Source organism: Squalius cephalus, assembly GCF_949319135.1.
Source record: "Squalius cephalus genome assembly, chromosome: 2".
In the NCBI taxonomy this organism is placed as follows: Eukaryota; Metazoa; Chordata; class Actinopteri; order Cypriniformes; family Leuciscidae; genus Squalius; species Squalius cephalus.
The window spans coordinates 30,272,847-30,297,282 of NC_137123.1; the positions used below are offsets into that span (position 1 = coordinate 30,272,847).

The 24,436-nt window shown below is 36.4% G+C and overlaps 1 protein-coding gene across 5 annotated transcripts in view; it reads left to right on the forward strand.

Moving 5' to 3' along the window:
• The window catches only part of lmo7b (LIM domain 7b), a 48,189-nt gene that overhangs the window by 12,351 nt on the left and 11,402 nt on the right, over window positions 1-24,436 (forward strand). Inside the window, exons 9-19 of one of the 5 annotated variants that reach the window (XM_079852402.1) lie at window positions 2,157-2,316; window positions 2,885-3,190; window positions 5,165-5,470; window positions 9,556-9,763; window positions 13,406-13,551; window positions 17,438-17,840; window positions 19,953-20,225; window positions 20,577-20,691; window positions 22,407-22,568; window positions 23,232-23,404; window positions 24,339-24,402. In XM_079852402.1, coding sequence (XP_079708528.1) covers window positions 2,157-2,316; window positions 2,885-3,190; window positions 5,165-5,470; window positions 9,556-9,763; window positions 13,406-13,551; window positions 17,438-17,840; window positions 19,953-20,225; window positions 20,577-20,691; window positions 22,407-22,568; window positions 23,232-23,404; window positions 24,339-24,402 — 2,316 coding nt within the window. Of the gene's footprint in view, window positions 1-2,156; window positions 2,317-2,884; window positions 3,191-5,164; window positions 5,471-7,970; window positions 8,001-9,555; window positions 9,764-13,405; window positions 13,552-17,437; window positions 17,841-19,952; window positions 20,226-20,576; window positions 20,692-22,406; window positions 22,569-23,231; window positions 23,405-24,338; window positions 24,403-24,436 lie in introns of all 5 variants that reach the window. The other 4 variants (XM_079852399.1, XM_079852401.1, XM_079852398.1 and 1 more) reach the window with 4 other exon arrangements.

Below are 24,436 nucleotides of genomic sequence, written 5' to 3' on the forward strand. Positions count from 1 at the left end.
GTGTGTGTCTGTCTGTTAAATGAATCATTCTTTTTTAAACCAATTACAATTGTTTTTTTGAGAGAAACTTTGTGGATATGTAATTAATGAAATCTTTACGGATATTTAATTATTACATTTGTGACCCAGGACCACAAAACCAGTCACATGGTTAATTTTTTTTTAAATTGAGGTAGGATAGGACAATATTTGGCCGAGATACAACTATTCTGGAATCTGGAATCTGAGGGTGCAAAAAAATCGAAACATTGAGAAAATCGCCTTTAAAGTTGTCCATTTATGTTCGAGATTGTGCTGCATTCACTCACAAAAATAAATGTTTTATATATTTATGGTAGGCAATTTACAAAATGTATTCATGGAATATGATCTTTACTTAATATCCTCATGATTTTTTGGCATAAAAGAAAAATCGATAATTTTGACCCATACAATGTATTGTTGGCTATTGCCACAAATATACCCGTGCGACTTGTGACTGGTTTTGTGATCCAGGGTCACATTTGTGTAATGTCCTTTTTATTGTACTAGTGTGCTCTTTTTAATCTGGTCATCACAGTGAGAACTTTGCAGAACTTGTATGTTTAATGTCATTACTGATTAACGTCATTCCGAATGAATCCAATCACGTTTCAGGTTCTGAAAGTAAAGTTTATGCACTAGATTTAAAAACTAAATAAATAAAAAACACCTAGATTTATTTTATTCAGCAAGGATGAATTCAATTGATTAAATGTAACAGTAAATACTTTTACATTGTTAAAAAATAACCTTTAAAAAAATATTAAGTAGCACTACTGCTTTCAACATTGATGCTCATTTTGATCAAATAAATGCATACTTGGTAAACATAAAAGACCGATCGCATCAACCCATAACATTTGAACGTTAGTTCAAAACTTTGTGCACCCTAAACTTTGCGATCTAATTTAAAAAGGTTGTTTGTGGCTATTACATCCATTTAAAATTAAAATTCTGTGCATATGTAGTCCATCAGTCAAAAACAGCTAACGTGTGAGAATTTCACTGGAACTAACTGCGATATCTAAAATAAAATCAGACATGCATTTTAGCAATTTTTTGCACAAATTTAGTCTTCCACTGACCATTTCATAAGATGCAGGTAAATAAATAAACGTGAATATTCACATGACGTACACCATGACTCTGAATTTGAGAGAGTAGTTGGAGTCAGAGGTTTACATGGCTAATATTTTCATATTTAACAAATTATTTAAGATCTACACAACCAGTTTTAATCTGATGGGAATTCCATTCGGATCGAGCTCAGTTGGATTGATTGAGGTGTTTAAATGAAGGCTTTTCAGTCCGACTGAGCAATCGATCCGATTATTAACAGATTATTAGGTTGCGTGCAAATTTAGCCATGGTTTCTTAATCTCAAATGAGCAAAATCATCAAACATTTACTTCAGTGCATGATGGTACATACAGTTGCTTAAATATTTCCAAATTTTATCACCAAAATCACAATGTCTTGTTTACTTTGTGACTTCGATATTGCATCTCTCAAATACTTGGTAATGAAAGGTCAGTGCCTAGACCTTGTCTCTTCGCCCCATCCATTCACGTAAGTGTGACATTCCCAAACGTTCCACACCCATTTGGTAACGCACAGAGCTGCTGCCAAATGAAGGCAGGCTTGTGCCTGAGAGACTGCATTACTGCATGGAGGGCTGTTTGGTGCTCTAGCGCTGTCATGATGATAATGTCAGTGGATCGCAATAGCCGTGAAATTTCACAATGCATAATATCACAATGCATAATTTCACAGTTGATACTAATATCGGTACCACAGCAAAACTAATATGCTATTTAACACTTTTATTTGAAAAACATTCAATTAAGATAGTGGCATCATAGCCTGCAAGTATTTCTCAAATAAGTAAACAAATAAAATAAAGAACAAAACAAGCAATAAACAAGCATAATTAAACATTTGGAAAGTTAAAAATTTTAAGTTCTCTGAGGTCCACTTATAATGTAAGATTTTTATATTAAAAGCAGTCATAAATGGCCATTTATTTCTAAAATTTCTACCCTGATTTTGACCCCCTGGTTTGAACACAAGCCGCATTTCCATTACCCTTAAAATTGAAAATACGCAAATACTTTTTTGCTCTGGTCTTCACCCAGGTTGCTTTAGTGACGCAGAAGCTGAACATTGCTTCAGGATGGCGGAAGGCAGTAAAAGTGATGTCCCCATCAGAGGAAGGGTGCATGTCCCATCTGCCCTGAGGAAGAAAAGACCGGAATACCAGCAGGGAGACAGGAGTTATGCAGGCCACCTCACCAGGTATGATACTCTATTCTGGCTCACTTTCGCTTCAGAAACTGACTCCGCATAAAAATGTTGGATGACAAATTTTTGCTAAGCTTATAACAGATATTCAACAGGGTGTCAGTGGGTTCTTAAGTTTAAAAATGTTCTAAATTCACTTATCTAAATTTCCAAAAAGGCTGTAAAGAATCTTAAATATCTTGCATAATTTTTGTTGTTGTTGCTAATATGTAAAAACTGAAATACATTCCTATTAATTTTAATTTAATCATCAGAACATTGAATATCATTTAAAAGACTTTAATATTTTTACTTTTTTTTTAAACTTCAATTGACTTGACTTTAATTTTCAACAATGCTTACTGCACCTTTTAAAATGGCCTGAATTAAAATTTACTTTCCATTAAACATGTATATACTTTTGCTATAATAATTAAATTGTGCATATAAGATTCTTTTCTTCAGTTAATTGTAAAAGATTATTTTGACTAGCACACCTTTTCTCCGTGTAAATCGAGGTGGTTTTCTTAGTCTTTCTTAGTCTTAGTTTCTTAGTGGTTTTCACCTCATGTTTTGGCTGTAGCGAAAGTGGGCGGGGCTTAGGCCACAACCTCCCACCTGCTTCTGCCTTCCTCCAATGGGCAAGCAGTTACCAGAGTGACAGTGACTCTGACACGGACCACCCTGAACCAGACCTTGTGCAGGACGACCTAGCGAGTCGCAGATTTCGCTCTGTAACCTCTATGGCCCCCGTGAACTTTGCAATCCCTTCAAAGCCCTCGGGCCCCAGGGTGGCCACTATGGTGACCCCAAGTGCTAGGAAGTCATGGCTCACCTTTTCAGATGCTTCACGGCTGGCTGCAGTGCCACCACACAAATCAAACCAGAGGTCAGAGTTTAGAGAGTGTTTCGTATATACAGTGTGTCTGCAGTGGTGCCCTAATATTTGTGCTTATGTACATCCAACTGGTTCTAACCACTTTGTTTTGTTCATGAAAAGCAATTATGTCTTGATTGCGAATAAATAGGCTTATTAATTTAGAAGATGTGCTTGGTTTTTCCTAAACTCACGTTCAACTCTGATGGAGCTTGTTTGGAAGCATTATTGCTTTGCCTGATCCTTCGATTTCAAGAATCATGTTGGCATTGTGTGGGTCTTCACTAATTAGCTGATCATTCATCTCATTACCAGAACTAATTGTGGTTTGATGTTGCTGTGCATTCCACTAACTAGCACTAAAAACAAAGGTGCGGTTAACAGTTCTGAGGCCTGTTGCATGAAGCTGGTTTCAGTTCCTACAAAGGTAAGTTTGAGATTAGTTTGTGTAAACTCTGGTTTTTCTGGATCAAGAAGGTGGATTGGTTTTTAGAGGTGTTCATCGACATTATAACTTGCGTTACGTGGCTAACCTGTTCCAGAGGGCTTAGAGATCACAAACCAAACCTGGACCAATCAGCTGCAGCAAAACAACATATAGTATCTGATGCATTAGAGCCACTCCCACTGTATCTCTAGCTCCAAATTAAAGCAGTTCATAGTGAAAATAAAATTAGAGACAAAATTACCTATTTTGTGCTTCAAATAATTTGTGTATTATTATACATTTTATGTTATATGAATTATAATTCACACAGTCAAATAATTATTATATGAATTGATATTGATAATAAAATGTGCATATATAAAAATACACATATAAATGCAAGCTTTAATATAATATGCGTTTTAACTCTTTGTGAACCTATATAAATTATTTAACACTAGAAGCAGGTAAATTTTGCCTATGCACATGACTACTGTTTTGATATGGCTAAAACAAATGTATTATTCCACGGTCTTCACAAAGTAATTTTTTAGTCATCAACTATGTTTTTGTCCTGTTGTTTTATGTTCAAGGCTATTTTAAGCAGGCAACACTGCATGCTGATTTAGCCTATATTGAGCAATTATTGATGATGAGAATTAGAAGGAAATAAATACATATTTGGATGGTGTAATTATAATAAAATGCCATTAATTACATATCACATGTTATTTAAATTTCTAAAATACCCTAAATAGACAATAATGTGCAATAATAATTCAATGCTCTGCATAAGATGTATGATGCAACGACAAATTCAAGTGCAGTTTCACCTAATTTGCCTTCATTAATTTTTTGAATGAGAACAACACCAATAAACTTGGGTAATCATAAAAATTGTTTTATTCATTATATCATAGATCAGAATTTTTTTTCAGGAAACTGGCAGACTTGAATAAATAGCAACATAGTGACGAATACACAATACAAATTGCAAATAAAAGTAAATAAATAATTTGAGCATTTATGAGTAGGCTAAAACATCTTTGTTTGAACGTGCTTCGTGTGACTGTTTGAGCAACGTGTAACAGTGTAACTGTAAACAGAGCACAAAAATTAAGGCATTATGTAAATTTGACCTGCTGTCTTATGTCTTGTTATATATACTATCATTTTTATAGCAATCTCTTAATCTTCAGCAGAGAAGTGAATTGCGTGACTCTCTCGCGAGAAGTGAATCAACCTGATGCTCTCCATGTTCCATGTGATTGGCTGTTCGCTACATGTGTCACACTTTCAGGTGCACACGCTCCAGAGTTAATCACAAACTCTAGATCAAACCTGAGTTGACAGAGAACGCTTGTACTGAGTGCTTTGAGGCAACTGAACCTGATCTAAACCAGGTTTTATGTGCATGGGTTTGTCAAATCCAATCCTTCAGAAACTCAGGTTGTTCAGCTAGCTTCATGCAACAGGCCACTGCATGCGTGTCCATGCATGTGCTTCTTGGAGACATTTTTGCTCTCATCTCATATGGATGGCTCTTTCTTGGGAAGCAGTGTGCCCTCCATTCCTTCTGAAAATGGATCCCCAGAATGTGAATCTGCTACTTTGGAGGAAGAGTTTCTTCAGCGATCCCTGAACAATGGCATGAGTGACTCCGATGAGGACAGAGGTTATGCCGATCCAGTGCTGGACGATCTTTACACACGTCGGGTGCTCATCTCCGAGCATCAGACCTCCATCAATGCTGATTCAGACAGGTTCCTGCCCAAATATTGGACCCCTGAGGAAGCTCTACATGTGAAAAAGATCAGGCTAGGGTCCCAGCGCAGGCCATGGTATAAGAAGATGCAGGGCTTCAGGTTTGTCTTATAATAGAGAGAAAGAGGGTCTTTTTTTAATAGAGCTTTATAGAACCAGGTGGAAATCTGGAAAAGAATACCAAATAACTTTTTTTTTTTTTTTCACTGATCAAAATTTAACATGTTTTAGATGTACTCTAGGTAGTGCCTGAAATGAAATCTATAAAATATCATAATTGCTGTTCAGTACAAAATTTGATCATATATGCTTGTTTTTCAAATTATTTCTTCACAATTTCCATGTCTAAACCCCTATAGAGCCACTCTATCAAGTTAGCAACCCTTGTTTTTCAGTAAATGGTTAAAAAGTACATAACATCTTACTTTTATGAAAAGTATTGCTGACTTTTATGGATTAGTTTTATCTATTTTTAGAGAATTGACCTTACATTTTTGTCTTAATTTGCAACACTTGTTATAGAAAAATAATTACAAAAAACTAATGTTATTTATTTCGTTTTTTCTCAAAATTCATCCCATAACGAAATACCCCCCCCCCCACCACCACCACCACCACCACCACCACCACCACACACACACACGATAACCTTTTATATATGTGATGATCCTATGGTCTTTCTTTTTGTTGTTTAAAATGTCCCTGTCTTTTCTTTTTCCTCTGCTTTTGCTTTCTCCTTTTTCTCACTCTGTCTCTCCTTTCTGTAGCCGAAAGATGTCTGGTTCCTCTGAGGACGACACTGATTTTGACATCACTCCTTGGCTAGCTGCACCTGCTCCAAACTTTTTTCATGATCCCAAATCTCCCCACACCTTTTGAGCAATTCTTGCGCTTTTATTTTCTTGTGCAGTAGTGCATTGGATAATTAACTCAAGCATATATATTTGGAGAAGGATATTGTAATAATAATTAAATGCAGATAATGTTTGTATTAAAATGTACTTCGTAAATAGTGTAATATTGAAAGCTTTGCTTAATTTTGTTAAAACATTGGTTTGCAATATTGATGTAGCAAAGTTTTAGCAAGTACAAGCAGTTTATACAGCAGATACTATGTATGTTTGTATCAAAACTTTGCTTCCTTTTTAATGAAGCTTGATTTTAAGGCTAATGTAGCAGTTGTGGCCATCTTGAGACTGTAGCAAGTTGTAGCTAATTTGGTAACATCCATTAAATATTGGATTGTAATTTCAGTGTTAGACTCATTTATTTATAGGTGTGAGATGACTTGGCCCAAGCATGGATAAAGAGTAGCCCATCTAGCACATTTAGATAAATAATTGCCAAAGAATGCAAGCGCATGTCCTGTGTGAACAGTACCTCAGACTGCATTTGTGCAGTAGCCTCCTATAAGACCCAATTGAAATGAAACCTAGAACACTGTGAAACCGTTAGCGATTGTCTTGCTGTGGTTCACATTTTAAAGGTAGGGTAGGCAATTTTCAGAGCGGCTAGTAATGGCAAGTTAGCTTTAAAAGCGTGAGATCCCATCCTCCCTTCAGAGTGTCTCCAGAGCCACATCTCCTTCAAGACACATGATGCATGATACTGTTGCACAGCAGAGTTTGCAAAGCATCATGAGACCATAATTGGTGTTAAACTACTTCATTTCTCAAAGCACATAACTATACAATAATAATAAAATAATAAAAAAAACAGAGCACTGATTTGTACCACTTGACTGCTGCAGGTTAATTTCGGCATTGATAGCCGTTCATTGATAGTTAAATTCGAGTAATTAACCGCTCTGAGTATAACGTCACAGGTTTCCATCTCTTCCAAATTACAGTAGTTATGGCGTGAACGCAGCATAAGCTCATTGTTTTGGTTCAGGAGGAACTGTAAAAGGTGGCCGCAGTTTCAGTTGCGGTGCTCGGTGCCTGAGATCTGTCTAATTCGGCATAGCATGAAACAAGCAGGGTGTGCAGGCGTATGGAAATACATACTTTGACAGGCAGGTACACCTTCCACAGATATATATATATATATATATATATATATATATGAGACCACTTAACTTAGTGATTGCTATCAGGATGTGAAGAGACGATCAACCAACCTAACAAAAAGGTTTATGGAGGTTTTTTTTTTTTGGGACTTTCTGATACGCTAGAGTCTGAAGTCAAGCAACTTGCACAAAAATATGTCAAATCAACTTAAGTTTTGTAGGCCAATAAAAAAAAAAAAAACAGCTCAGTAACGTGTCATTCGTGTGAATTTTTGCAACTTATCTCTGACTATTATTTGCATTCACTTTTGTATAGTATGTACTTTACATTTAATGGAATAGTTCACTCTAAAATGAACATTTGAAAGCCTGTCTTCATTGTAATTGCATGGAAAACAGGAACTGGTACCATTGTCTCAGTTTTTCCTTAACAAAGTAAGGAAAATAACAGTTTCATTTAGTGGGTGGGTAAATAAATTAATTTGTGGGTGAACTATTATTTTTAAGTCATCTTCCGTGGGGAGAAAAAAAAATCTATATCCATCTGTACTATTAAGAGGAATTTACAATCAAATATTTCCATGGTTTCCCAGATTTCCTGTCAGACACTCTCGGTACACTGGGTGAGTTCAGCATTTTTAATGTTGCTTCAGTAGTGGTGTCATCTTGTGCTAGCAAACGCGGGATATCTTTTGCATTTGTGTTTTCATTTTGCAGCTTGCTTTTTTCTGTTTAAATGTGTGCTTTTTTTTTTTTCTTAAATGACTTGTCCTTCAAGTAATTTCATCATTACAAAACATTTTAGAAAGTGATTTTAGAGTGTGTCTCTGCAATACTGTGCATAAGCTTATCTTTGTTTTACAGTGTAAGCTTTAATGCATACGCTATATTGTATCATAGTATTATACTGATTATTTTTCCATCATTGTTGGGTCTTTGTGAGCTTTAAGCAAATGGGGACTATACAGGTGCTGGTCATAAAATTAGAATATCATCAAAAAGTTGATTTATTTCAAGAATTCAACTTAACAGGTGAAACTAATATATTATAAAGACTCATTACATGCAAAGTGAGATATTTCAAGCCTTTATTTGTTATAATTTTGATGATTATGGCTTACAGCTTATGAAACCCACGAAATCAAAATCCCAGAAAATTAGAATATTACATGAAATCACACAGTAATTACACAGTAATCCCATGGTCATTGAACCAGGTTTTGGTTATTTTGGCAGTGTGGGCAGATGCAAATCCTGCTGGAAAATGAAGTCAGCATCTCCATAAAGCTTGTCTGCTGAAGGAAGCATGAAGTGCTCTGGACATGTCCTGGTAGACGGCTGCGTTGAGTGGACAGCACAGTGGACCAACACCAGCCGATGACATGGCTCCCCAAACCAACACAGACTGTGGAAACTTCATACTGGACTTCAAGCATCTTGGATTGTGTGCCTCTCCATTCTTCCTCCAGACTCTGGGACCTTGGTTTCCAAATGAGATGCAAAATTTGCTCTCATCAGAAAAGAGGACTTTGGTCCACTGTGCTTTATTAAATCCAGAGTCAACGCAGCCGTCTACCAGGACATTTTCAGAGCACTTCATGCTTCCTTCATTTTCCAGCAGGATTTGCACCTGCCCACACTGCCAAAATAACCAAAACCTGGTTCAATGACCATGGGATTACTGTGTAATTACTGTGTGATTTCATGTAATATTCTAATTTTCTGAGATTTTGATTTTGTGGTTTTCACAAGCTGTAAGCCATAATCATCAAAATTATAACAAATAAAGGCTTGAAATATCTCACTTTGCATGTAATGAGTCTTTATAATATATTAGTTTCACCTGTTAAGTTGAATTCTTGAAATAAATCAACTTTTTGATGATATTCTAATTTTATGACCAGCACCTGTATATACAGTATATATAGTATCTTATGTATGTACAGTATCTTAGTTGTATGTGTGAGTTTCTGCTTATCTATTTACTTTATGCTGCTAATGGCATTATGGCGGTCTTTGATGCAGCTTGAATGGAGACACGTTACTGTATCAGGTTTTATTTAACCTCTAGATGTCAGTATAACCAAATTTTACTTCTGCAAAATCCAACATTGCAACCTTTTGGTATTTTGAATGGAGATTAGCATTTAAATGACCATGTCCATCTCCACTCAACAGAAGTAAATCCATGGGTGACATCCCATTGGAGCCCATACCTCAGGAATCTGACAACTGCTCCAGCTTTGACCCGCTGGGGTCACGCCACGTTCACCAGAGGTCTGTTGGAGAGCTGACCCTTGAACCCTCAGCCAGACAGAGAGTTCAACAAGAGCAGTTACAGAACATGAGGGCCAGAATGAAGGAAAGTGAGGCCAAGTGGCACGAAGTGAGTGATCCTTAGTTATTTGAGTAACACATTCTATGTCACAGTGGTGGAACTACTGAACACACCGATTATAATAGCCAAAAATGTTTAAAGTCCTTCTGCGGTGAAAATCAAGCTTTTAATGTTGTTTATGTCTGTGTGGAGTTTTTAATATGCTTCAAGACAAACCATGTGCAAATTCATAGTCAACACCATTGCTGAGTATTTTCTCTTTAAAACTGCAGTGAACCAAAAATGCGGTTTGATACCACAAACTACCTTGTGACCAATCACGTTAACGTGTGATCGTCAACGAGTGGATCTCTGAGCTGGTGTGAGTGGAGGCGGAGCTAATTTGCATATTCATAGTACTGCGTTTACATTTTAATCATTTAGTCGACTCTTTTTTTTTTTTTTTTTTTTTTTCCAAAGTGACTTACAAATGAGGAGAACAAGATGCAATCAAAGTAACAATAGGGTGGCAATATGCAAGTGCTGTGACCAGTCCCAGTTAGTCTAGCATAGTACAGGTAGCAAGACTTTTTTTTAATTTTTTTATTAATAAATAGATATAGAATGGTAAGTGTTAGTATTAATGGGTCAAGTGTTGCCGAAAAAATATGCGTCTTCAGCAGTTTCTTCAAAATGGCTAAAGACTCAGCAGCTCGGGTTGAGTAAGGCTTTGAGATGGCACCACGAGGCGCAATTCACCTGCAGAACGCAAGCTTCTGGATGGCACGTAGGTTTGGAATAATGAGTCTAAGTATAGGGGTGCAGAGCCAGTGGTTGTTCTGTTGGCAGACATCAGTGCCTTATTTTGATGCGAGTGGAGTGCAAGTTTTAGAGGAGAGGTGTGACGTGTGCTCTTCAGTTTGTTAAAGACCACTCTTGCTGCAGCATTCTGGATCAGTTGTAGAGGTTTGCCAGTGCATGCTGGAAGGCCTGCCAATAGAGCATTACAATAGTCAAGTCTGGATAGAACAAGAGCTTGGACAAGGAGTTGTGTAGCATGCTCCGATAGGAAGGGCCTGATCTTCCTAATGTTATGTAAGGCAAATCTGCAGGACCAGTTAGTTCTAGCAATGTGGTCTGTGAGGTTTAATTGATCATCAATCACAACTCTAAGGTTCCTGGCTGTCCTAGATGGAGTTATAGTTGACGAACCTAGCTGAATGGAGAAGTTGTGATGAAGTGTTGGGTTAGCTGGGACCACAAGCAGATCTATCTCGTCAAGGTTGAGTTGAAGGTGGTGGTCCTTCATCCAGCAAGAAATGGCTGTCAGGCAGACTGAGATGCGAGCCGCTACCATATACTAAATGATGCAAGGGTGTAGAGTAACATTCAAGCTATTTTAAGGCATGAATACTTTTTCTTTCAAGGAATTTTTTTTTTTAAATGTCATTTTGGTGATCAAAGATGAGTTTTAAGGGATACAATTATTAACTACAGGGACAATTTAAAGGAATGGTTTGCCTAAAAATTACACTATTGTTCTAAACTTCTGTGACTGACTGACTTCTGCTGAACACAAAGGATAATTTGAAGAATCTTATTAACCAAACAATTTTGGTTTCTATTGACTTTCAAGACATTTTCTCAAAATATGTTTTATTTCCACAGAAGAATGAGTCTCACACAGGTTTGAAACAACATGATTGTTAGTAATTGACAGAATTTTCTTTAAACTGTAATGCTTAAAGGAATAGAGGCATTAGCAGCAACCTTATATAACTGCAAAAATAATGACTGTTTCAAACAACCGTCTGCTATTTTTCAAACCAAATAGTCCCTCTACAAATATGTTAGTTATTAACTTAAAAATTTCTGGTGACATTTTCTCTGTGTTAAAATATTATATAACAATATCCATAAAATATTGCTTAAAGGTACAATTGAAATAAAATATCCCAAAATCACTTGCACATTGTGATATATTTCCTGCAGTTGTGTACTTACAATATCCCAAAGGTTCCCAAAGATTTTTAATTTAAGAGAAATTCCAATTTTTAATAATGGCTCGTCCCTGTTTACTTTTCGCCTGTCAGTGATGTAATATCCGCGTTATCCCTGGTTTCCGCTCGTACTGCCATAGTAACCATGGCGACAGATGTGGACAAATGCGTTACGTCTAGCGGCACGTTTCGTTCAAACATTAGGGACCATGGCAAGCAGACTTTGGGACAGAAGGAGAACTAAAACGAGGATCAATATCGCGTGACATTTTCGAGATGCCGAGAGCTCCATGTCCTTGACAAACTTCGACTTGACAGAGACGCCGCTCCTGCATGTACTTTATTAGACAGGTAAGCAAATATACATGAAACGAATCAATGTCCCTGCTGGTCTACACAGAGAAAAAGCCCTTTCTAGGCTCTTCTGTTGTACCGAGCCATTCGTTAGTCTAGTTGTTTGATGAGAAAATTGAGTGTAGCCTATAGTTGCAATACACGCGTTAAGTTTTGTAAGCTGCGTGCAACTGCTGCAGCGGACTATTATTAGGCTACTAGAATATTAGAAATCTAATACTCCAGCTGTTTTCTCATTTTTCTACTCTTAATATTAAATAAAAAAACGACTGAACGAAAGATACACGGATTCTCTTGAACCACCACCGCGTTTGCGGCAGGAAACTACTGCAGTGCAGCCAAAATGCTCTGTTCGACTTATCTGAGATCCTTTACTCTTCCCTGTGGATGACCTGTGACCTACTTTCTGTAAGATCTGATTTTTTGAGTTTGAATTTTTGAGATTGAATTTTAGGAAACTGAATTTGAAGTTCCGAATTTCTTCATCTTGAAAACTTGAATCTGTATTTTTTTAAACTGAATATTTGCAGTATAAGAATTCAGAACAAAAAAAACTAGCTGTTTGAAAATACGTCTATAAAATTCAGCCATAAAAACATTTCAAGTAGTTAAATTTCAAATGTTCAATATTCGTTAAAAAAAAAATCAAATTCAGAACCATTTAAACTACCACCTAAAATTCAATTTTGTTAGATTACACTTGCAAATAATTCAAATTTACACAATTCAAATTCAAATAATTTTGTCATAATATAAGCTCCATAAAAGTTATAGTGTAACGTTAGACCAAGTGAAACAGCGCTGCACTACCTCACAAGATTAATTCGTCTAATAAACTGACCTATGTAAGTAGTGATTTAGCATTTGTATGTAGTTCAGTAGAATGAAATGTCCTCATTCCTTTATATCCGTGGGACTCGCGTGTGGCGCTGATATCTGTCTCTCATTAGCAATCGCGACCTGCTTCGTAAAAACATCAATGTGTTCACTCATCCATAAACATTATTAGATCCTTCGGCATGACGACAAGTTCCGTAATTCCCCTTATGCGTCATCGACCTGCACCTTAGTTATTGTAAGAGGTTAGCGACCCCTAGCGGCAAAAAAAATTACATATTGTAGCTTTAAGCATCTTTTAAGTTTTCTCCATGATGTTGCTACTTCTGGATTGGCACTGTGGGGGGCCTCAGCGAGCCAAATAATAGCAGAATTGTTTTCGACTGGCCTTGGGGAAAACTCTTACCCATCTTCGATCATTTACACATCACGCTGACGTTATTGTCTGACAGGTGTTTTTTTTTTTTTTTCTCACCATATTTTCTCATTTATCACTCAATTTTCACCTCTGTCATTGCAGGATCTGAGCAAGTGGAAGAGTCGGCGGCGGAGCACAAACTCTGACCTCCACAGAAAGCGTGAGGAGAGGGAGCAGATTGAACTTATTAGTGGGGAAGGGACCAGTGCCATCAGGACTGCACAGCTCACCTGGGGGCCGGAGGAGAGGTGTTTTATACTATAATGTATTTTACTCGCACAGTAATGCACTTTTAATCGGTTTAAGTACAGATTTTTTAAAGGAATAGTTCTACTTAAACCACAAATGACTTTTTTTTGTGTAACACAAAATAAGGAATTAAGCAGAATGTTTGAGCTGCTGTCTTCTATAGGGTACAACGGGGCAAAAGGCTCCATGAGGTAAAAGGCTCCCTTTGATTTTATTTTCCTCTAAATCACTTGATGGCACAAAAGCTTGCTGAAGCACTTTCCAAAACATCCGCTTTTCAAGATGCACGTGGACATTTGTCTGATTGTGGGCAGCAGCGCAAAGTTGATTCTGCGCTTAATTGATCTAATATTTTATGTTTTTTAAAATGTTGGAGATTTAAGTAGCAATTGAGAATCGCTAAAATTTAATTTGATTTTCAGTTTTGTTCAAGCTAATTAAAGCAACTGTTTTTCAATAACAGAACAGTATGTAAAAGTATGGTATTTGGGGTAAAATGCACCCCTGCTGTCGGGGCAAAAGGCACAATAATTAACATGATAAATATCTGGCTGACTTTTCCATTTGTTGACATGACATGGTTAGATTCAGATGGTAAATATCATATATTAAGTTGGGTGTCCACCTTAGAGATAATCACTATATTTATAATGAAACCATATTTAAAAATATGATATTAATCATATATAATAAAATATAATTTAATATTACTACTGTTATGGAATCTCATTTGATGCTTTCAGAATCTTTACTTTTTAAAAATAATTTTGTTAATGTATTTTTTTAAATATATTTTTATAATAACACATTTTAATGACAGTGCATATATTGAACAAAAATGTATTCATCAAAATAAACAGAAAATACTGCAAACTTATGGAGGACCAAATTACTCAATGTAATTAAATACTTAATGAATTCAATAAACCTTTAAATGCACCAGTTAATTATAAAATAATGATTGAATTATTAATTAAAATAAATCTATAAATAAATGTATCGATTTATTTTATAAAATGTCAATTTTTTTTCATAATAAAATGTGCTTTTTCAAAAAGCCGTTTTTCATAATATGCTCAATTTAGGATGTTTACGGCTATTTGACGAATCATGTATTTCCAAAGCATGATTTTCCCCCCAAATTTTATTTGCCAAAGTTGACCAATGCCAATCATCATGCAACAAAACTGCTTGGTGCTAATTTGCTAATCCTTTCAGATACTTGAGTCTGATGAGTGGCATGGTGAATTGAAAGATTTTTGCTCATAATTTGCTAATACGCTAATTCAGTGCTATATCAAATATGTACAATAAATAGCATTACGATGTCCAGAAATCAATTACAATAGTACATTGAGTGTAATGTATCGACATGTATTGACTTGATGTTCAATGTGATAGTTTCATTCTTACGTCTACTATAATACAATATATTGTTAGTCCTGAGATTCTTCACGTTAGTGCATAAATGCATAGATCCGCATTTATCATTCGTGTTCCCTAATGGTCTGGTGGTAGAAATTAAGCGTGTCAGAGGTTCCCTTGTACTGTGTTTTTTTTTTCATTTTTTCCCCCATTATTTTCAAAGATAAGCAGGGACACGTTTGTGTGCATTTTGTTAGTGATTTTGCCGGAATAGAGAGTCTGCAATGGCATTAAGCGATAGGTTGATGCCAAAAGAGAACACTGTATCCGTGCCACTGATAACAGCGGCAACAAACAGCATGATTTCAAAAACATCCAGTGCCAGATCGCCTCTTATTTAAGACAAATTAACATCAACATGTTTCATTTGCATTAGGTATATCCGTGCAACGACATATTTTCAAAAAAATAGTAGTGGTTACAATAGAGTCTGGCGAAAAGTGGTGGGGACATGTCCCACCCGCATATTACACCTATGAGTAGATTCAATCCGGAGATATGTGAAAGATATTGTCTCATTTAGATGGATTTGTCATGTCTGCCCTCTTCAACTTTAAAACAATTAGCGCCAAGCAGCGCCCACTGTCTGTTGATTGGCATTTGTGAAATGTCCTCTATTATGAACTATCTTTGGGAAAATTGTGCTTTGGAAATACATGATTCATCAAATGGGTATCATTTGTAAATTCAGCATATTATTAGAAAAGCACATTTTATTATGAAAAAAATTATATTTAAACAGTAATAGTGTGTGAAAGAGAATATTGTGAAATATATTAAACAAATGTTGTTGTTGTTTTTTCATGGAATTTTACAAAATTAAATTATTTAATAATTATTTAATTATTTCAGAATAAACTGGTGCATTTAATTGTTTTATTGAATTCAGTTTTTTTTTTTTTTAATTTTGGTTTTCCATACAAACTTTGCTAAGGTAATTATTTTGAACAAGTATTAAAGACATTGTTAAAAACATATTATTTGATATTATATTATTTTATAGTATTTGGATAAATAATGTGTGCCTTTTGTCCCATGCTGGTGAGCTATTTATCTCGTGTATGGGGTAAAAGGCCCACCTTGCCACCTCATATATTTATAAGATTTTTCACAATACTCAGTGTCCTACAATAGCTTTTCGTTAACACTAAAAGTTCAAGTGAAAGTCTTGTTTGATAGCCGTGGTCACATTTACTGTCATCATATATATGAAAAAAAACAACAACAGATTCGTCATTCTGCTTAACTCCTTTTCTGTTCATGGTAGAAAGAAAGTCATGTGGGTTTTGAAAGTCATGATGATGATAGATTGTGAATTTATGTGCCAGATTTACATAGGAGGCATGTTTTTGTGCATAAAGGAATACAAGTAGAATTTGCATGTGCTATGTCAGTGCAAAAAAGTTCAACTGTTTAGTGAATTTCCTTAGTCTGTAACACTTCACAATAAGGTGTTAGTTATTACGATGTATGTATATAGTTGTATTAGTTACTACCAGGGTTTCTGCGGGTCTTAAATTCTTAAAATTTCCCTTGCAAAAACCCTGTAGTCCATTTACAGCATTTATTAATCTGAATGATAATTTCTGCATATACATTTCAAGTTCCAATTAATATAAACAATAGTGTATTAATAAATTAACAGATTAAAGGGCAATTCAGTAGTTCTTTAGCTAGCATTAGCATCGCTGTTCATGTATTTAAGTATCGTTCCCACAATGCTGTTTAATGCTGGGGTCGGTTGCGTAAACCTAAGACTAGTTTTAGTTAGTTAAGGATTTTTTTTTTTCTTTTAAGACTGTTCATAACTTTTTGGAGTCAGTTACATAAAATGTAGATTGGTATAATTTGATCCCAAAACGTAACTGCTAGTGGGTCATAGATCTTAAGACACTGGCTTAACATAATGGCTCCTTTATCTGTCTAACACAAAGAAGCTACCTTGGTGTTATTACTCAATGTTCTGTCATCAGCTTTTTTTTTTTTTTTTCTGCCTTCAGATCTGCACCACATATAATTTTTTTTTTTTTATAGAGAACTATTACAGAACAGCCTTCATCTTATTTTGAGTGTACGCCATTCAGATGGCTCTTCATAAAATCAATTAATTTTTTAACATGTAAAAAATTTTCAATTAGCATCAAACTACTGAACGCACCTTTAACAACGAAGAATAATATATTTGTATTTTAGCATCCATCTAGATTAAAAAAAGATAAAAAATTGTTCATTTATTTAATTATTCCTAATGCATTAAGTGATGTTATCTAAAGTGCTACGACTTGTTCACGTGTGGCTAATAGAGACATTTGATAGTTACACCTGTCCCCCAAGCCCTCTCCACCCCCACTCCCCTTCCATTACCAGCCATGTGCTTTCTAGTAGAGTCCTGTCACAACCTTAAACTCCTACCCTGGGATCAGATCAGACATTCATTCCTGTTGGTTCACTCTCTTCCAGCTCCAACATGCCTGGACCCATGAGTGATGCAGGGTCCAGTGTCAGCAGTGCTAGGGTAACTGGATGGTCAACCACCTCGGCTTCATCCCTCACGAACGGGACATCATCTTCTCTGGCCAGAGGCACTGACATAGAGACGCCTGACTCAGCCCAAATGTGCACCGGTGAATTCTTTACCCCTTCAGCAGCTGTTGTGTCCAAACCCTACGAGCAGCAGGGTCCAGACTTCAGCCGCCGTGATAGTTTCCTAGAGAGCTTCTATGCAGGGGGAGCACGCATATCTGCCACTCTACCGAGGGGTTTCAGAAGGTCAGAAGGTTGCTCGCGCCTCTCCACAGGCATCACACCACGTCTATTTGGAGCCAAACCCTCCAAAATGTCCTCACTACCCAAAATGTATTCCGTAAGTGACCATTCACAGCCTTACATGTTGCTCATGTGTGCTTTATTCATAAAGTCAGATTTGAATGTCAAGTCTTGATTAGTCTGGATTCTCAATGTGGAGGCTTTTGATTCTGATTAATGTGGGTTTTTTTTTGTGTCCATTTCACTTGGTATTTAGGATCCCTCTGTCTGATTTATTGTGCAACAACTACTATACTTTCTCTCGCTTTTCTCCTTTTATATAGTGCAGTTTTATAGCCTTGATGTCAGCCGAACTTAGCCCCGCCCACAACATTTGAGGTCGGGAATTCTGGACTTGATCCGTTGTGGAGCAACTATGCTCGAACCAGAGCTGTTCGGACCAATCAAATTGTCAGGGCGGGCTTTATACGATGATGGACAGATGATCAACAGTAAAGTAATCATCCACGTCACCAAAGAGTGCTTGGGTTGAATTCGTTTACAACAAAGACGGCTGCTGCTGGAGAATTGAGATGTGTAGATTCCGCCATCATCTGTTATAGAAGATATAGACCGCGCATTAATTTTAAAAGTGGAACAGAGAACCGCGATCAAGGCATTTGTCGATCGGAAAGCTAAATGAAGAACATACGTCACTTACTCCATTGCTCTGATTGGTTGTAGGTCTATCCAATTGAGTGCAGAGGCATTTTCCTTCCTGGTTTGGTTTGAAACACGCCCCTTAATCACAGTCCAATGGAGCAGTATCAGACTCATATTCTGACTACGTCAGGCTAGCAGTTTTATTTTTCTGTTCCCTGAATTTTCCACTCCACCAGAACCATGATATCGTACAAAAAAAGCTTATTTCATGCTTAAAAGGTTTGACCTTTTGAACATGTATAGAGGTTTTCTGTAAATAGGGATGTGCACGAGTACCCGATTAATCAAAAGTGACAGCAATGATCTTAAAAACATATGTAGATTGGTTTTGGCGGCATATGGTCAGTACCTTGAGGTCTGATTAGTTTTGTGACCGCATGCCATCCAGTGGCCATAAATGTGTTAATGTTAAGATTGTGCCTAGTCTGACCAAATAGCTGTTAGCCAAGTGGTAATCAGTCTTACTTTTCAGATTCAATGGTTTTATTTAAAGGACTTAAAAAAATGGCTAGTCTTAAAAAATAAATAAATAAATAAAAAATAGATGACTAACTTGTAAGACTGGTCTAAGCAGTTTATGCAACCGGCCACAGATCGGAAAACTAAAGTGAAACTCTTCCAAAAGCGCACGGTGATGAGCATGGAGTGGTCATTGTTGAGCTGGGTGATACAGCTTAAAAAAAATGATGATGATAATAATTGCAGAACTAGTGTAATGTCATGGTCTTTAGGAAACAAAACCGCCAATTAAAAAGATCCACTGAAATTTTATATTCATGTTTTTTTTGTTTTTTTTTGGGTCAGAAGTAACCTCGTATAGTGAGAATATTAAATCTATATTGGCCAGCATTATTCTTCAATGAAAATTTGTTCCACCTGACCTTGACCTACAGTAATTGTTAGTTTCTAAACAGTACTTGGTGTCTCTCTCTTTCTCTCTGTGATAAAGGAGTGGGGGATGAGGAAGAGTGGTAGTTTGTGCAGTGTTCTGTGTGTGAAGTTTAGTGTTTCTCTTCATCACTTGATCATCTAGCGGCTGGCTTATGAATAATGAATCGAGCCACTACTACTGCTCTGCTCTCTGGGTGCTTCGTGAAACCCAAGCTAAGACTTCGGTGTGCCTTGTGTGTGCTTTTCCATGACGGGCTTCTCAACCATGTGTGGACACACGCACTGTTTGGCCACTGTGTCTCAAACAAAAGCAATTATGTTGCCTCTGTATATTGTACTGTGTGTGTGTGTGTGTGTTTTAATAATAATGTGGCTTTATACATTTGAATTTAAGATTAAAGTCAACAAGAAATGGCGCATGAAACTTTTTCAGAGATGGACCAAGTTTTTTTTTTTTTCATTCATGGGCTTGTTAAAACCAATTTGAGGCATATTCAAATTTTCAGTGCTCTAATACACAATCCTAAATTGAACAGAATTCATGGTTGTATACTGTAAGTGGTTGTTAAATAAATTGGCCACTTTATTTATTTGGTTTTATCTTGTGTTTCTACAGATTGATGACTCTCATAAAAGCCTGATCAGTGGACACAGAGACTACTCAATCATCCCCTCTTTCGTCAGCGGTCAAGGAAAGGTCACAGCCTCTGCCGAGACAGGTCACTCTCGTTCAAGCACTCATCCAATCAACCCTAAGAAAGCGGATGAAGACTGGAGAGATGGAAGGTCATCAGCGCCTCCCATGAACTCTTTCGTCACTAAAGTGACCATGGCCGCTTCCATGATACAAGCATCTCCTCCTGTTTTCTCAAAAATCCAAGAAATTAAGGTAGGCTCCTTGATGATCTGAACTAATCCAACCATGACGTCCAGGACATCCCTGACCTACCTGGAACACTTTTCACTGGAATATTATATTATATTATATTATATTAATAATGCACTATAAAAATGTGTATAAAATTACTTAAACTGCAATGTTATAGATATGCCTAGAAGTCCATTTAAGACAAATGATTTATTTATTATTTATCTTTCATTTATGCAGGTATGTGTGATAGTGGACACAGTTTGTGTTGAACTGACTGAAGCAGATTTCTTGAGGAAGAAGGTGTCATGGGATCCTCAGGTGTCACATTCTCCCTCTGTATCTCTCCCTCTCTATCTCTCTCTCTCTCAGGTGGGTCAAAGTGAAATGCGAGTCTGTTTGAATCAGAAGCCTAACAGCGGGAGAGACTTTGGATTCAAGGCTCACTGGGACTCAACTGGTGCTTGTGTGAAATCAGTTCAAGCAGGTAAGACTTATAATTCAAAACGGTTCAAAACTGTTGAACTAGAATAACTGCTCCTTTTAAATGCATCTGGGCTTTGCAATTTCACTTTATAAGAGTGAAATGTGAACCAGCTGTAAATCAGTCAGGTTAGATGCCTATTTCTACCATGCAGAATCTGTTTAGAGATATAGGGTGAAACTTTGGTGGTGTGCTTTTATGGATGAATGGGGGTAATGGAGATGATAACTGTGAGTACAAATTACATTTCAGAAAATGAAAAATCTTAAATACAGAGTTTGAGTTTGTGGATCTTTATTGTGTATCACACCGTGTGCTTGACAGTTATTTTTGTAGTTTCTTTGATCTTTGAGAATGCAAGGAGTGTGTGTATTGCCATGTACGTTTACGTTCAGTCACAGTGTGTAATTCTCAGGGTTGTGGAGTGAGACTGAGATGAATGATTTATAGAGAACAGTGAAGGTGTGTTTTACTGTGCATTAGTCTGATTGGTTAAACTGAAGAAGTCTTGGAACCCGTCCTGAAGGGAGTCTGGTCCTGAGCTTAGTATATATCATCATGAATGAGAGGAGAGGCAGCATTCATCTGTGACCTGTGCATTTACAAAAGCAGGTTAGGGTGGCCATGCATGTAGTAAATATAGTCTAAAGCACATCTCCATTATATCAGCTCTCATCTGTATTGTTGTATAGAAGATACGGAGAGAGGTTGGTTCTGACTCCTGACATCCTTTAATCAGATGTATTGTGTTAACGGAGTTAACAGACAGGCTGAGGTAGAAGGCTTGGGTTGATCTCCTTCCCAGAGTTCCATTAAACACACTAACCTACATTTACTACCTCATCAATGATGTATGAACCTGTTGTTCTTTTCTATTTAGGGCTGTCAGTCAGTTAATATATCATGAGGATGTAATTATTAATCTTTTTTTATTTTTTTTATTTTTTATGCATGCATGTTTAATGCATTTTTATACAGTACGTGTGTGTGTGTGTGTAAAAAATGCTCAAATGTTGTTTTCAGTACTGAAATTCAGGGTAAATTATACGTGCATTATAAATGAATAAATTAGACACCAGGCAAAGTCTACAACACTATTCTTGTCTCACTTGCACAAAAATCACAGATTATATATCTGAAATAGTTTAATAACTTTTCATTCCCTTTGTGGACTTGCATATGTGAATGTTTTTGGCCACTGACAAGTTGTGATATTACATTATAATAAATGTATTTATTTATTCATTGGTGTAAAGTAAATTAAGTAAAAAAAAAAAAAAAAAGAAGCAGAATGAGAATATTATTCTATGACATACATAGAAGGCTATGTACAATGAAATATACTATGAAATTATACAATGTTAAATGTACAAAAAAGTAAATGGAATAACTACCAGGAACAGAATCAATATACAGAGAAATATACAGCATTATGCTCTATATACAGAAATTCAAGAATAAGATTAATTTAAAAGATTAATTAATAAAGAATAATTCAAGTTGAATTAGATTGAAGATTGAAGAGCTGACGTCCTGTTTGCACTTCATCAGATTAAGATCTCAGTAAATGAAAACCTACTTGAACTTTATTTGTTTTCAATAAATATCCTATTGGTCTAATATCAAGAAATAAAGTTGATTCTGTACTCACAAACCTTCTCAGTTTAGCTTAAAGGCACAGCCTTGACCTGCTTCATCGCTGTACCTGCATCACACAGGCAGCCCAGCGGAGTTGTGTGGTCTGCTGATGGGGGATGAGATCGTGGCGTTGGGTGGATGCAGGGTTGCCGAAATGAATTATGAGCAGTTTAAGGTCAGCATGGACTCGGCACAGCAAAAAGGCACTTTACTGATGGACATCCGGCGACATGGCCAAAATGGTGAGGGTGTGGAAACTGTAAGAATCAGCCCTCTCTGTGTAAACTGAGCATCATTTCACCAACATAATTTTGTTCTACCAACAAGGGAATGTGTGACAATAAATCAAATAGAAATATATTTTAATTTCTTAAATCACACTTTGGGTTTTTTGCCTCTTTAATGACACTGTTCATATTCAGAGTACAATATTGCATACATACACTGTGGAATTGGCATAGAAATTATTTCTAGAAACGGCTGTTGCAATTTGATGTTGGGTTTTTCGTCTTTACATTTTCTGGCATGGTTCCTTCTGCTTTTGAGCTGAGAAAATGAAGGCGCCGTTCCAGAATCAGATGCTTTCTTTTGCTTTCTGTCACTGTGGGAAGGTGGTCTATCTGTCTGTCTGTCTGTCAGTCATTCTCACTGTCCGGTCTGATAAAGACTCTATTGCATCAGTAATCTTTGCTTCAATATTATCAAAGGGAATAATTATTAGCACCCTTTAATTTCATTTAATGCTCACTTTTATATTATACCATATAATTATACCCACTTAAAATTCCCCTTTCACAAATTACATCTAATTCTAATTTAAATAATTGGTCTAAATCACTAACAAGTTCGCAAACATGTGATCTGGCATTTCTGAATTGCTCATGTATGTTTTGGGTACTGGACAGACTGGGGCAGTGGCCACCCTTCCCTACCGTACAAGAGCCATAAGACCATCAATTTGACCAGTGCCAATTCAACACTTATAGGGCGGCCCGAGCACTATGTCTCGATCAGCACAACCTCAGACTCTTCAGTGGAGACTGTGGTGAAGACACAGGTCAACGGACAGCCTGCTAATGTGAGTCAGGACAGGAATATAATGAATGTGGTGGACTGTGGGAAATCAATGAGTTAAACTGTTGTTGTTGTTTAATTTTGTTCATTTTTAGTACTTGACCTCGTTGGTAATTAATGTGCTTGTTTGTACAGTGATTGTTTAAGGGTACACCATTGGTCAATTTTTTTTTAAAGAAAATAATACTTTTATATTCAGCAAGGATGCATTAAAATGATCAAAAGTGACACTGAAGACTTTGTTACAATTTCGGTTTCAACTAAGGGTACGTTTACACGACAATGATATGCTTAAAACGGAAAGTTTTCCCTTTGAGTTTTCCGCATACAAACAACACCATTGTCAAAACGATCCCCATTCACATGGATCTGTGAAAACGACTGAAAATGATGTATTCTGCTGCCAGGCCGTTAGATGTCAAATGAAACATTATATGGACTGAACACGTAATACGTGTGTGCATGAGCTCAATTCGTTTTCAAAAGTTTGCGTTTTCAGACACCCAAAACGCCGTTGTCGTGTAAATAGACGGCCAAAACGCATAACTTTAAGTTTTTAGTTGAAAACGGTGTCGTGTAAACAGCCCCTAAATTTCCGTCATGAATTCTGAAGAATCATGTGACACTGAAGACTGTTAATGGCTGCTGAATATTCAGCTTTGAAATCACTAAATTATGTAAATTACATAAAGAAATTACATTTTAAATCATATTAAAATAGAAAAGTTATTTTAAATGATTATAGTATTTAACATTACTGTTTTTATTATTATTATTATTATTATTAATAAATGCAACTTTGGTGTGCATAAGAGACCTGAAAAACATGTTAAAAATCTTACTGACCTCAAACTGTTTAATGGTAGTGTACTTTCTAATTTAATCATAATTCTTTTTATGTATTTATTTACTTCTTTTTTTTACTTCACATGTTTCAGAAAGTACTATCTAAAACGGTGAATGGACGAATCCAGGACAATCCAGTTGCTCTAAGAAACAAAGGTGGGTGCTTTAATACCAGTTTAGCAATCTAATC